Genomic DNA, 15,430 nt, shown 5'->3' on the forward strand with positions numbered 1-15,430 from the left:
GAACAAATTGTAACAATGAGGTACGAACAACCATTTCAAAATTTGTGGATGACACCAAATTGGGAGGTGTAGTTAACACAAAGGAAGAATGTGACAAAATACAAGATGACATTAATAAAACTTGCAGAATGGGCGTGTAATTGGCAAATTAATTTCAATATAGATAAGTGTGAGGTGGTGCATTTTGGTGGGAAGAATAAAGAGGCCACAAACTGCTTGGATAAAAAGAGTCTAAATGAGGTAGAGGAGCAGAGGGATCTGGGGGTACAGATACACAAATCACTAAAAGTAGCGACGCAGGTTAATAAGGCCATAAACAAAAAGCAAACCAAGCACTGGACTGGGGTTCATTTCTAAAGGGATAGAATTGAAAAGCAAAGAAGTTATGTTAAACTTGCATAGACCTTTGGTTAGACCACACTTGGAGTACTGTGAACAGTCTTGGTCTCCGTATTATAAAAAGGATAGAGAGGCATTGGAGAAGGTGCAAAAAAGATTCACAAGGATGACACCAGAACTGAGAGGATATAGTTATCCAGAAAAATTGAACAGACAAGGGCTCTTTTCTCTAGAAAAGAGAAGGCTGAGGGCTGACCTGGTAGAGGTCTTTGAGATAATGAAAGGGTTTGATAGGGTAGACGTGGAGAAAATGTTTCCGCTTGTGGGGGAGTCCAAAAGTGGAGGTCATAAATATAAAATAGTCACTAATAAATCCAATAGGGAATTCAGGAGAAACTTCTTTACCCAGAGAGTGGTTAGAATGTGGAACTTGCTACCACAAGGAGTAGTTGAGGTGAATAGTATTGATGCATTCAAGGGGAAGCTAGATAAACACATGAGGGAGAAAGGAATAGAAGGATATACTGATAGGGTTAGATGAAGTGGGGAGGGAGGAGGCTTGTGTGGAGCATAAACGCCGGCATAGGCTAGCTGGCTCGAATGGCCTGGTACTGTGCTGTGGACTCGATGTAACTCAATCGAGAAGGTTAAGGGGAGATTTGATAAAGGTTTTCAAAATCACGAACAGTTTTGACAGAGTAAACAAGGGGAAACTGTTTCCAGTGGCAGAAGGGTCGGTAACCAGAGGACACAGATTTAAGGCGATCGGCAAAAGAACCAGAGGCGACATGAGGAAACATTTTTTTTTTACGCAGCGAGTTGTTATGATCTGGAATACACTGCCTGAAAGGGTGGTGGAAGCAGATTCAATAATAACTTTCAAAAGGTAATTGGATAAATACTTGAAGGGGAAAAATTTGCCGGGCTATGGGGAAAGAGCAGGGGACTAATTGGATAACTCTTTCAAACAGTTGGCACGGGCATGATGGGCCAAATGGCCTCCTTCTATGCTGTACCTACTTTGATATAATTAACTTGATTTCCCATTGAGAAATCTCACTGCGGCAGCAACATTGATGGTGGTTTAGAAGGAAGGGTAAAATTCTGTTACTTCACATTAATTCCCACCTGTATTTCAGAATTCCTTGTGCGACAGCCATCTGATAGAAGTCATAGGAAGCACTGACCGCATAGCTGACATTAAATTCCTCCCCACTCCGCACTTTCTCAGGGGGTCTGTCCACCCAGCTCATCTCCAGCCCTTAAATAATAGGAAAACAAAAACCACAATGTGGAGATAAACCGGTCTCCTGTAGGCTGGTGGGGGGGATGGAATTAAATACAGAACAGAGCTTAAAAGCAAATAAATCCTATCCCTTATTCTCTACAGTTAAAAAGATCAGTAGCCTGAACCGATTTTCTTGTCCTTTGCCTCTAGAGAACACCCATTTCTTGGGCGCAAAGGTTAGGGGCCTATTTTGCTGTGTCTCTGCCCCTTTAACATAACCCTGGGATTTCTGGGGCATCCCTGGGGGGTGGGATGTGGAGCTAGGCCCTTACCCATATTAGGTGCAGGCCCATCAGAGCCATGGAGGTGAGTGCACCGGAGATTACCGATCCATTCCTCTGCTGGATCACTGGCTGGTTGGCCCAGTGTGGATGGCCCAGGGGGAACATGATGCTTACGGCCAGTCCCTGACCCGCCCACAGACTGGCGGGGTCGATGGTGGGGGGCGGGGGGAGTTGGTCCTAGCTTAAAGATTGGAGCTAAAGTTTGAACTCCTCTTCCCCCACAGGTGGAATCAGGCAGTGTCCGAGGCCCAACCATCTTCAGCTGCTTCATCAATGACCTTCCCTCCATCATAAGATCAGAAATGGGAATGTTCGCTGATGATTCAGTTCCATTCGCAACCCCTCAGGTAATGAAGCAGTCCGTGCCCGCATGCAGCACGACCTGGACAACATCCAGGCTTGGGCTGATAAGTGGCAAGTAACATTCGTGCCAGACAAGTGCCGGGCAATGACCATCTCCAACAAGAGAGAGTCTAACCACCTCCCCTTGACATTCAACGGCATTACCATCGCCGAATCCCCCACAATCAACATCCTGGGGGTCACCATTGACCAGAAACTTAACTGGACCAGCCACATAAATAGTGTGGCTACAAGAGCTGGTCAGAGGCTGGGTATTCTGTGGCGAGTGACTCACCTCTTGACTCTCCAAAGACTTTCTATCATCTACAAGGAACAAGTCAGGAGTGTGATGGAATACTCCCCAGTTGCCAGGATGAGTGCAGCTCCAACAACGCTCAAGAAGCTCGACACAATCCAGGACAAAGCAGCCCGCTTGATTAGTACCCCATCCACCACCCTAAACATTCACTCCCTTCACCACCGGCGCACAGTGGCTGCAGTGTGTACCATCCACAGGATGCACTGCAGCAACTCGCCAAGGCTTCTTCGACAGCACCTCCCAAACCCGCAACCACTACCACCTAGAAGGACAAGGGCAGCAGGTGCATGGGAACAACACCACCTGCACGTTCCCCTCCAAGTCACACACCATCCCGACTTGGAAATATATCGCCGTTCCTTCATTGTCGCTGGGTCAAAATCCTGGAACTCCCTTCCTAACAGCACTGTGGGAGAACCTTCACCACACAGACTGCATCAGTTCAAGAAGGCGACTCACTACCACCTTCTCAAGGGCAATTAGGGATGGGCAGTAAATGCCGGCCTCGCCAGCGATATCCACACCATGAACGAATTTTAAAAAAGGCTCGTCTTGATACGGTGGCTCATCGGGCAGTGTTCTCACCTCTGAGATAGAAGGTTGTGGGTTCAAGTCCCACTCCAGAGACTTAAGCTCATAATCCAGGCTGACACTCCAGTGCAGTACTGAGGGAGTGCTGCACTGTCAGAGGTGCTGTCTTTTGGATGAGACGTAAAAACCAAGGCCCCATCTGCCCTCTCAGGTGGATGTAAAAAAAATCCCATGGCACTTTTCCAAAGAAGACCAGGGGAGTTTTCCCCGGTGTCCTGGCCAATATTTATCCCTCAACGAACATCACTAAAAAACCCCACAGATTATCTGGTCATTATCACATTGCTGTGTATGGGACCTTGCTGTGCACACTAGGCTGCTGCTTTTCCTACATTACAACAATGATTACACATCAACAAGTACTTCATTGGCTGTAAAGTGCTTTGGGACGGCCTGAGGTCCTGAAAGGCGCTATAGAAATGCTGGTCTTTCTTTTCTTTTACCTCTCTGTTGCCCAGAAGTTCCCAGTCTTGGAGACATGTTAGGCCTGAACCTACGTCTCATCTCGTCAACGCTAAGCCTCGATGACCCAGGACAGGATATCCCAGTGATCCTGGGCCTGGATAGAAGCTGTGCCCCTTTGGGTTGCACAGCTCCTGCATGGTGTCCGAGCAGATGGGGGCGGAAGTGGAGACTTGGAAATAAGTCAAATCCCTTTGTAGGACTAAACAAAGGAAATGGGGAAGGGAGAATAACAGGTAAAGGTAAAAAGATACACTAGCCCCTATAACAAAGCAATAGTTAAGCAGTTATGTTACTGGACTAGCAATCCAAAGACCTGGACTAACTAGTACAGAGAACATGAGTCCAAATCCCACTGTGGCAGTTTGAGAATTTAGGGAAGGAAACCTGCTGTCCTTACCCAGTCTGAGCCTATATGTGACTCCAGTCCCACAGCAACGTGGTTGACTCTTAATTACCCTCTGAAATGTCCTAGCAAGACACTCGGTTTGTATCAAAACTGCTACAAAGAATAACAGGAATCACCACATGGACTGCAGCATTGATGAAGAAGGGCATCTGGTGATGAGCAATAAATGCTGGCTTTGCCAGTGACACCCACATCCCAGGAATGACCAAAATAGTCTGTGAATAGGAAAACTGAGTGAAAAAGTGCTGATGCCTATTCAAAGATCTCCACAGTCAGACTGAGCTAATTTCACTTCACCCTTTGTCTTTCCAATGGTTTTTCATGACTGATGATCAACATCAGAAAACATTTCCCCATCAGCAACTCATATATTTATATGTAGTGCCTTAACTGTGCAGGATTTCCACTTGAGGTTGCGTGGGATCTTACCAGCGCAGTCGATCATGTTGTGCTCATCTGGTTGCTTCATGGGCCAGCAGTCATACTCGGTGTTGTCTAAGTCATGCCAGCATTGTGCAACCTGGAGAGAAAGATTAGGGCCAGACCAGTCACATCAAGGTAGATCTAAAGAAGAGGGCATGAGCTAAGTTGTTGGTTAGAACTATCCTTGCATATAACATAGGGAAAAAAAACATAGGAACATAGGAGCATTCAAAGGAATTGTACATGAAGGGCACTGCCAGAGGAACTTAAACCCCTTGGAGTTCTGGAAGTCTAGCACACTGAATATTTGTCCTCTTATGTCAGAAGTGAGCATTGGAACATATGATGTGGAGATGCCGGTGATGGACTGGGGTGGACAAATGTAAGGAGTCTTACAACACCAGGTTATAGTCCAACAGTTTTATTTGAAAATCACAAGCTTTCGGAGATTATCCCCTTCGTCAGGTGAGTGAGCGCTCACTCACCTGATGAAGGAGGTAAGCTCCGAAAGCTTGTGATTTTCAAATAAAACTGTTGGACTATAACCTGGTGTTGTAAGATTCCTTACATTTAGTTAAATCAGGGCCAGGTCAGAAATTAGAAACTCGCTTATATCCAATTTACATCCACGGGGATTTAAACATTTATAACGCTGAGCCCAATATACCCCAAAACTAGGCTACAAAGCAGAGCAAAAGTGTGAACTCAGTAAACAGATGCAATATGTAAATTCCTTAGCCTCCCTTATTTGCACACCTCATATACTGGATCACTCCCACCGCTGACTCCCCCCCTCTCAATAAAAATCCTTATTTCATTGCACTAGAAGCATGTCCATTTGCACAGTTAGAATGGAAAATTATCTTATATTTACTGACTGGCTCTCCTGATTTAAAGAACTCAACTTTTATTATCACCTGAGGCCGACTACAGCAAAACAATTGAATCAAATGGATATCTGACATGTCATTTGAGAAACTGGACAAGAACAGGAGTTTGAAATGTCTGTACATTTAATATCCATTGTATCTGGCCGATCGTTATTATCATTTAAAATATACAGTTTCTCACAATTTGCAGTTAGTCGGCATAAACAAAAGTGCCCACATGATTAGAATGTGCTCATTTCAGCAAAGTTAAATAATAGTTTCCATAATACTTTCATTGGTGATAAAAGTGATGATATTTCATTGACATAACCAAGCAAGTTACTTACCAGGAAGAAAAGGGGGAAGATTTGTACAACAGCCTTGTATTTGTTGTTTCCCATTGCCGGTGGCTTTTCAGTGTTTCTTCACTAGATGTTCTGGCTAGTCTGACCTGGCTCTGCCAGGTCGTGAGAGACTCTTGATGATGTTATTTTTTTCAATCGCTGACAGGTACAGTGGGGGATTGATTAATCAGCATCTCTACTGACCATGATTACAGCTCCCAGCTGTCAAAGTGAGACAAAGAAAACAATCTCGCATCTGTAACGGAGAGCACTTTCGTACTTAACAGGCATCCTAATCATCGAGCCAAACTGCTTTTTTTCTCCTCTCAGATGCTGACAGACCTGCTGTGTATTTTCAGCATTTTCTGCTTCCATTCACTGTGCCCCTGACTATGATTGGGAAGAACAGGGGAAGGGGAAGCTGAGTGGCACTTCTGTGAATAGCTCACCAGCTGAAATGTCCAATAATCCTTTTCGTCCATTCTAAAAGGCCCAAGTACTGTAAAGAAGGAAAGATGTCCATCACCAAAACAACAGAAAAAGATATCAGGATGGCTATATAGATTCACTCACTTCAGCACAAACTATAACAACAGCAACTTGCATTTATATAGCATCTTTAATATACTAAAATGTCCCACAGGAACGTAATCAGACAAAAATTGACACTGAGCCAAAGAAAGAGAATTTAGAACGCAAAAACATAAGAAATAGGAGCAGGAGTAGGCCATCCACCTCCTCGATCCTGCTCCGCCATTCAATCAGATCATGGCTGATCTTCCACCTCAACTCCACTTTCCTGCCTGATCCCCGAATCCCTTGATTCCCTTAGAGTCCAAAAATCTATTGATCTCATTCTTGAATATACTCAACGACTGAGCATCCACAGCCCTCTGGGGTAAAGAATTCCAAAGATTCACAACACTCTGAGTGAAGAAATTCCTCCTTATCTCAGTCCTAAATGTCCGACTCCTTATCTTGAGACTATCTAGACTTTCCAGCCAGCTGAAACAGCCTCTCAGTATCCACCCTGTCAAGCCTTCTCAGAATCTTATATACATTTCGATGAGATCACCTCTCATTCTTCTAAACTTCAGAGAGTATAGGCCCATTCTACTCAATCTCGTCTCTTGGGTTTAACCCTCTCATCCCAGGAATCATTTGAGTGAATCTTCGTTGCACCGCCTCTAAGGCAAGTATATCCTTCCTTAGGTAAGGAGACAAAAACTGTACACAGTACTCCAGGTGTGGTCTCACCAAAGTCCTGTACAATTGCAGTAAGACTTCCTTACTGTTGCACTCCAGCCCCCTTGCAACAAAGGCCAACATACCATTTGCCTTCCAAATTGCTTGCTGTACCTGCATGTTAACTTTCTGTGCTTTGTGGATAAGGACATCCAAATCCCTCTGAACACCAACATTTAAAAGTTTCTGAACATTTAAAAAGTATTCTGTTTTTCTATTCTTCCTTCCAAAGTGAATAACCTCACATTTCCCCACATTATACTCCATCTGCCACCATCTTGCCCACTCACTTAACCTGTCTATAAACTTTTTCAGACTCTTTTTATCCTTGTCACAGCTTGCTTTCCCACCTAGCTTTATATCGTCAGCAAACTAGGGTACATTACACTCGCTCCCTTCATCCAAGTCATTAATATAGATTGTAAATAGTTGGGCCCCACTAGTTACAGCCTGCCAGCCTGAGAATGGCCAGTTTATTACTACTCTCTGTTTTCTGTCTGTTAACCAAACACTGCGTAAAAAAAATTCTCCTCATTTGGCCTCTGGTTCTTTTGCCAATTCCCTTAAATCTGGGTGCTCTGGTTACTGATCCTTCTGCCAGTGGAAACAGTGGATGTCGTATATTTGGATTTTCAAAAGACATTCGATAAGGTGCCACGATAAGGTATTGGGTTGGGAGCACCTTTCACCACAAAGATTGCTTCAAGGAGATGCCAATGTATCCATGCTAATATATTACCCCCAATCCATGCTAATATATTACCCCCAATCCATGCTAATATATTACCCCCAATCCATGCTAATATATTACCCCCAATCCATGCTAATATATTACCCCCAATCCATGCTAATATATTACCCCCAATCCATGCTAATATATTACCCCCAATCCATGCTAATATATTACCCCCAACACATGAGCTCTTATCTTGTGTAACAACTTTTTATGTGGCACCTTATTGAATGCTTTTTGAAAATCCAAATATACTACATCCATTTGTTCTCCTTTATCTACCCTGCTAGTTACATCCTCAAAAAACTCCAGTAGATTTGTCAAACACAATTTCCCTTTCATAAAACCATGTTGACTCTGCCTAATCGTATTATGATTTTCTAAGTGTCCTGTTATCATGTCCTTAACAATGGATTCCAGCATTTTCCTGACCTACTGATGTCAGGCTATCTGGCCTTAGTTCCCTATTTTTTCTCTCCCTCCTTTCTTGAATAGCAGGGTCACATTTGTTACCTTCCAATCTACTGGGACCATCCTAGAATCTAGGGAAGTTTGGAAGATCACAACCAATGCATCCATTATCTCTGCAGTCACCTCTTTTAGAACCCTAGGATGTAGGCCATCAGGTCCAGGGGATTTGTCTGCTTTTAGTCCCATTAATTTCTCCAGTATTTTTTCTTTATTAATATTAACCACTTTAAGTTCCTCACTGTCATTAGACCCTTGGTTCCCCACTATTTCTGGTATGATTTTTGTGTCTTCAACTGTGAAGACAATAAAAAATATTTGTTTAACGTCTCTGCCATTTCCTTATTTCCCATTATAATTTCTCCCGTCTCACCCTCGTTTACTTTTGCTACTCTCTTCCTTTTTACATACTTTTGAGACAGGTGACCAAACGCTTGGTCAAAGAGGTAGGTTTTAAGCAGCGTCTTAAAGGAGGAGAGAAGCGCCTTGGGACGTTTTTACTACGTTAAAGGTGCTCCTAATTGCGAGTTGTTGTTGTTGTTGATGATGATGATGATGATGATGATGATGTTGGTGATGATGATGATGTTGGTGATGATGATGATGATGATGCACAAGAGGCCAGAGTTGAAGGAACACAGAGTTCTTAGAAGTTTGTAGGGCTGGAGGACGTTATAGGGATATAGTTAAAGAGGTGAGGGTGTACACCTAATTATCAATTGTGAGTGGGCAAGTTAAACAAAAGTGGCTTATTGATCTCCGGCTGATCACAACATCGACATCAGAAAGGCTCGCGGTATTTTCACCGTGAGAAGGTGGTGGTGGGCTTTCTCCTTGGAAACAATCTTTGCGGTGAAAGGTGCTCCCAACCCAACACCTTACCGTGGCACCTTATCGAATGCCTTTTGAAAATCCAAATATACGACATCCACTGGTTCCACTGGCAGAAGGATCGGTAACCAGAGGACCCAGACTTAAGGAAATTGGCAAAAGAACTAGAGGCCAAATTAGGAGAATTTTTTTTAAAACAGCGTTTGTTACGATCTGGAATGTGCTGCCTGAGAGGGCGGTGGAAGCGGATTCAATAGTAACTTTCAAAAGGGAATTGGATAAATACTTGAAGGGAGAAAATTTGCAGGGCTATGGGGAAAGGGCAGGGGAGTGGGACTAATTGGATAGCTCTTTCAAAGAGCCAGCACAGGCACGATGGGCCAAATGGCCTCCTTCTGTGCTGTATCATTGTATGATTCTATGAGGACTCACCTCTTGGAGGATGTACTGGAGGCTGATCAGTGTCCAAGGAGCTGTACCCTTGCAAAATGCCTACGCCTTCAACAGAAGAGGAGAAACAAGGGGAGAAAGCGGAAGAATGCTGAATTAAAGAAAGTGAAGTGTTAGCTATGGCCTTTCTTCTGGATACAAAAGACCATTTTTATAGAAAGTCAAAGACATTATGTGCTGCAGTCTTCTCTTTAACTGAAGGGCTCTGCCCATATGTTACTTCTCTGGGAATGGGGGGAAGACGGTGGTTGTGTGTAACTGCACGTAGGGGCATCCTTTTCTAAGTTGTTAATTGAAATGATCCCACATCCCAGTGGGTGCAATTAACTATGCCAAAACACAGCTGAGGTCACCTCTTCCAATAGCCTTAACCTTGCACTATCCACTGGAATGTTTTTTTTTCGGGGAGAAAGGAAAAGGAGACAAGAAACAGAACAGAGCAGAGAAACAGGGAGAGAGGGGGACTAGCTGGATTGCTCTTGCATAGAGCCAGCATGGACTCGATGGGCCGAATGGCCTCCTTCCCGTACTGTAACCTTTTCATGATTCTATGATTCTAGTTGCATACGGTACTAGAGGGGTAATTGTTGCAAGTCACCGCTCCACTGCCAGGGTCTTGCATGCGCCAGAAAACCACAGGCGCATTTTCCTGATACACCAGCGGACATCGGGCTTCGCACAGTATAGCCTAGTAAACGTAAATCGGAGTCTGAGATCGGACCCTGAGATGTAGTCCTTGTATATCGTCTGCCTCCAACGTGGCAGTGCCGATATTTATCAAGTTTATACGCAACTAACCAAAAAGGTGACAAAAGAAGAAAATATTAAAAGACACGAGGATAGATTTTGTGCACTGGCTGCGCAGACACAAGCAGGTATAAGGGGATTGGAAAAGTAAGACCTTCGGCAACTTTTGACATAGGAACATGGGAATTGCTAGATGAAGAAAGACCATGGTCCATCTAATTCACCTTCTACCATGCCGGTAGTCGCATGATACAACAATAATGGACTAATCACAGCAATCAATCTCTATCAATTAGTTCACAACAGACCCAGAGGAAAACCCCAGTGGGAACCATAGGTCCAAAGTTACCTATTCCTCCCAAGCCTGTTACACTCACCACATGTCATGTCTCAATTACTCATGTACTGTATCCCAAAATGTTATTCCCTGGAAAGAAATCTATCTAATTTGCATCTGAATGAGTCAATGCAAACTGTTTCCACCTTCTCCCTGCAGGAATAAGACCACACAGTTTCAATTGTTCCCCTTCTGGGTCGGAGAGGTTAAGTGGCATTGCAGGAGCATAATTCTCCCCATTAAAAGAGTCCTTACGCTGTTAACTACCAGCCCTAACTTTCTGTGGCGAGTTTAATGGGCAATTAATGCGCGAATGCAGCAACTTCATGAAACTCACGGGGAGGGTGAGGGCGAGATGCCGTTCCCGCGAGGCTAATGGCGGAGCGACACAAATCATCCAGCAACTTGTGCCGATTTCACTAATCACCGGGTATCTCTTCCTATGGCGAACGCCATTAATCTCGCCGTTATTTTGGCAGCAAAATCTGGGCCATTGGTTCAACCAGTAATGCCAAGCAGCACCAGGTCAGATAGAGAAATGAGCAGCAAGCCAGGACGTTGTGGCCCTTGACCCTCACGCAAGAAGTGAGCAGGACCAGACCCACTGATTGACTTGGTCTTGTGTGTCATTTGTGTATAACTCACGATGCTGTTATGGGATTGAAGTGATGCAATGCCACTCAACCTCTCCGGCCCAGAAGAGGAACAATTGAAACGATGGAGTCTTATTCCTGCAGGTAGTAAATTGTTGTTAGAGATTTTTTAAAATGTAAAATTTTTAATTTTAAATTTTTTTTCTTACTTTTCCTTTCTGTCTCTTTTTTTCCTCTCTTAATCCAATCTTTCTTTCCCTCTCTTTATTTCTCTTCCTGTACCTGATTTGACTCTAATTCACCCTATTTCCTTCTCTGTCGGTCCTCTGCTTCTTTCTCAATCCTTAAATCTCATGGGTTAGGTGATAGACTGTTGGACCCGTCGTTCATTAAGGTCCCAGATGCCCCACTTCCTTTGCTGCGCCATCATCAACACACAACTTACAGGGCAAAAGGATTTTGACCCGAAGGGTAGACGTAGAGAAAATGTTTCCAATTGCGGGGGAGATCAAAACTAGGGGCCATAAATATAAGATAATCACTAATAAATCCAATAGGGAATTCAGGAGAAACTTCTTTACCCAGAGAATGGTTAGAATGTGGAACTCGCTACCACAAGGAGTAGTTGAGGCGAATAGCATAGATGCATTTAAGGGGACGCTCGATAAACAGATGAGAGAAAAAGGAATAGAAGGATATGATGATAGGGTGAGAGGAAGTAGGGTGGGAGGAGGCTCGTGTGGAGAATAAACACCGGCATAGACCAGTTGGGCCGAATGGCCTGTTTCTGTGCTGTACGTTCTACGTAATGAGTAAAACAAGGTCTTTGGATCAGGTCTGCAGATCCTATTGGGCAGGATGAGGCTCTTGTAAAGCCCCCTCTTGTGGAATGAAAGAGCAAGTCAAAAGGCCGTGCCAGGCCACGTGCTCATTTGTTCTGCAGATATTCAAAATACTGCATTTAACCACTTTACAAAGTTTTAATTATGATAACTGTCCTCAAAAGAAGAAAATAACTTTCATGATGCTGTATAATTTCACTTTAAATGGCCTCCATCTTGCTGTGGCTCAGTGGGCAGCACTCTTACCTCTGAGTCGGAAGGTTGTGGGTTTGAGTCCCACTCCAGAGACTTGAGCACATAATGTAGGCTGACGCTCCCAGTGCAGCGCTGCACTGTCGGAGGTGCCGCCTTTCAGGTGAGACGTTAAACCGAGGCCCTGTCTGCCCTCACAGGTGGATGTAAAAGATCCCATGGCACTATTTCGAAGAAGAGCAGGGGGAGTTCTCCCCGGTGTCCTGGCCAATATTTATCCCTCAACCAACATCACTTAAAAAAAAACAGATTATCTGGTCATTATCACATTGCTATTTGTGGGATCTTGCTGTGCGCAAATTGGCTGCTGCTTTTTCTACTTTACAACAGTGACTACACTTCAAAAAGTACTTCATTGGCTGTTAAGCGTTTTGGGAGGTCGTGAAAGGCGCTATAGAAATGCAAATTCTTTCTCTTTTTCTTTTAGATATGTTGCAACAAATAGCATTTCTGTCCAATTGTTTTTCTTTCCAAGCTGCTTTCTGTGTTGCTGGCAAAATAACATTTGTTTTTTCTGCAGCTTATGCCCCCCCAGATTCCTATCTCTAATGAGACAGTAATAACGTCCTTTGTGTCCTTCAGGCCTCTTAACAGATAGTTGATGAGTTGTGGTTTTCTGCCATGACCGAGACAACAGCGGCGTAATTACTGAGTGAATAAAAGCTCGTGAAATTACTGCTCTCTGATGGACACTAATTGTGCATCCTCACTAGTCACAGTTTATTGTTAGAAAGTAGATATCATAAAAATCAAGCACAGACTCTCTCCTGCTTGTTTCCCTTGGAGGGGGAGGAGGGGAGTGGTTGGGGGGTGGGTGGTGGCAGAGGAGTTGGGAAAATGAGCTTTGTGCTCGCCACGGAGAGGGCTGTGAGCGCTGGGGAATTAGATATCTTTCCCACTTCCGACACCAGTGCTCTGAGCTCAAGTCTAGCAGAGGCCAGAAACATGGCCGAATTTTAAAAGGGCAAATTCACTGCTCCCCGCCCCCACCCCCGCCACCCAATCTCATCAGCAACCTGCACTAGAAGGGAACGCAAGTAGGAGAGAGGGTTACAACACGCCAGCGCTGATTCTCTGACCATGCTACGCTCAACTGTGGCCTGCATAGACTTGGTCAATTTGCCCTTATTTACTTTGCCTCACTGATCATAGAATCGTACAGCACAGAAGGAGGCCGTTCGGCCCATCGTGCCTGTGCCGGCTCTTTGAAAGAGCTGTAAAACTGAGGTTTCTCAACACTGGCCTCAGAAGCACGCCCCCTACTGCACCAGTGTAGGTGTTTCCATTTTCCACATCCCGATTGCTTCTTGGAGTGAGATTGCCAATCTAGTCTCAATTTGTGTTGGGATTTGTGGAATTGTGGGCAGCTTTGAGCTGCGGAACACCGTGCACATCAGGAACCGGATTGAGTGACCAACTGAATTTCACGTTCAGAAATGAAAGCTGGCACAAAAGACCTGAGTCGGGGCAGGCTTCGAATCCACGCCCCAGAGAGTGAAAGGATATTTACCCAGTGAGTGGTGAGAATGTGGAACTTGCTAGAGCAGTTGAGGCGAATAGCATAGATCCATTTAAGGGGAAGTTAGACGAACACATGAGGGAGATAGGAATAGAACGTTATGCTGATGGGGTGAGATGAAGCAGGGAGGGAGGATGCTCGTGTGGAGCATAAACACCAGCATAGACCAGTTGGGCCGAATGGCCTGTTTTTCTTGCTGTAAATTCTACCATAATTCTATGTGATATTCATGTAACCACCTGGACCATCCCACTCCTCTTTATTCCTAAAGGCGTCTGTGAGTACTGTCAGTTAATAAAAGGATAGATTACTTTCACTTACCTGTGTTTAATGCATTCTTCTGAGATGACTGTGATAATGGCTCCACATGCAAAAGTGTGTGTGATAAATTACACTTGTTAACAGAGCCCATTTTTCTTCTTTTCCCCTCTGGTTTTCTCCCCTCCTCTTCCCGAGGCACTTGACTCTTATTGGGTTGCCTTTCTACAGATGCTGTCAACCTCAAACACTCCTCCACCTTGAAATGGGCAAGTTTGTCTTTCCATGGATCCATCAGTCTCAATCATTGAGATCAGGCAAGTCCATATCAGCAGAGTAAACCCTTTGCTGTAACAGTGTTCGAGAACCAGCCAAAAGCCATGTTATAACCAAAATTGATTTGTTTCCCCAGCTGGCTCATTACTTTCAGTGTAGTTTAAACCACCTCTGTTACATAGAAAAGACCTACTGGTCCATCCAGCCTGTCCCACGGAGCTATGTTAATGAGTTGCACAGTAACAAGTCTAGGTGCCAGATGCTCTTATTGTAGCACTCGTGAAACTGCTGTATATTGGAATGTGTTTTACCTACCCAGGAGAGCATTATAGCTGGGGTTACTGCGTCCCAATACAATCCACAGAGCTGGCGGGGCCAGTGGTAGAAAATTGGAGTCTCAACCATGAAGTTCAAACCTCAGCTGAGACCATCATTTGAAATGGACAATCCTGGATGGTCAAGTTAGACCAGCTCTTGACCAAGCCTTCGGATGGAGTATTTCACAGTAGTGCGACATCCCTGCTTGTGGTGAGTGGTAGAAAACCGGCCAGAACAAATCCTCCCACCTAAACTTGAACCTTGTGTTAACAATGGAGGAGCACGGACAGTAGCCGCCAAGATGTCTGTGACCCGTGTAGTAGTTGTTGGATTTTAGGCGGGGAGATGGGGATGTTGATGTCATGTTAAACTTGTTTTAGGGCTCGTTACAATCCAAGATTGAACATTAAAGGAATAGGCTTAAAATAACTTTGCATACAACCACGTTCAGCGGATTCCCTACTAGCTTACAAACTAATTTTACAGATTGCCTGAGAAAGAATGAGGGGTTTCTCCTATTAATTCTCGGGATGTGGGCGTCACCGGCAAAGCCAGCACTTATTGCCCATCCCTGGTTGCCCTGAGAAGGTGGTGGTAGGTAGTTTACTAGGCCACGTCAGAGGAAACAAGGACTGGAGTCACTTATAGGCCCAGACCGGGTAAGGACGGCAAGTTTCCTTCCCTAAAGGACATTAGTGCACCTGTTGGGCTTTTACAACAATCAGCTTTTGGTCACTTTTACTTTTTGTTTACAGATTTTTTTTTAAAACTGAATTCATGAACTAATTTGAACTTGTGATCTCTGGATTATTAGTCTCTGGATTATTACTAGTCAATAACTTAACCACTACACTTAACCACTGCTTCTTCGACAGCACCTCCCAAACCCGC

General features: G+C 44.4%; 1 protein-coding gene across 1 annotated transcript in view; it reads right to left on the minus strand.

The window, feature by feature from the left end:
* LOC137325594 (atrial natriuretic peptide receptor 2-like) overlaps positions 1-5,727 on the minus strand; it is an 81,231-nt gene extending 75,504 nt beyond the window's left edge. The window contains exons 1-4 of the mRNA XM_067990860.1: positions 5,674-5,727; positions 4,464-4,554; positions 1,468-1,600; positions 964-972 (exon numbers count right to left, since the gene is read on the minus strand). Of these exons, the coding sequence (XP_067846961.1) occupies positions 964-972; positions 1,468-1,600; positions 4,464-4,554; positions 5,674-5,727 (287 nt within the window). The remainder of the gene's footprint in view (positions 1-963; positions 973-1,467; positions 1,601-4,463; positions 4,555-5,673) is intronic.
* Positions 5,728-15,430: the final 9,703 nt, after the last annotated feature.

The sequence above is a fragment of the Heptranchias perlo genome, chromosome 9, assembly GCF_035084215.1.
Source record: "Heptranchias perlo isolate sHepPer1 chromosome 9, sHepPer1.hap1, whole genome shotgun sequence".
Classification (NCBI taxonomy): Eukaryota; Metazoa; Chordata; class Chondrichthyes; order Hexanchiformes; family Hexanchidae; genus Heptranchias; species Heptranchias perlo.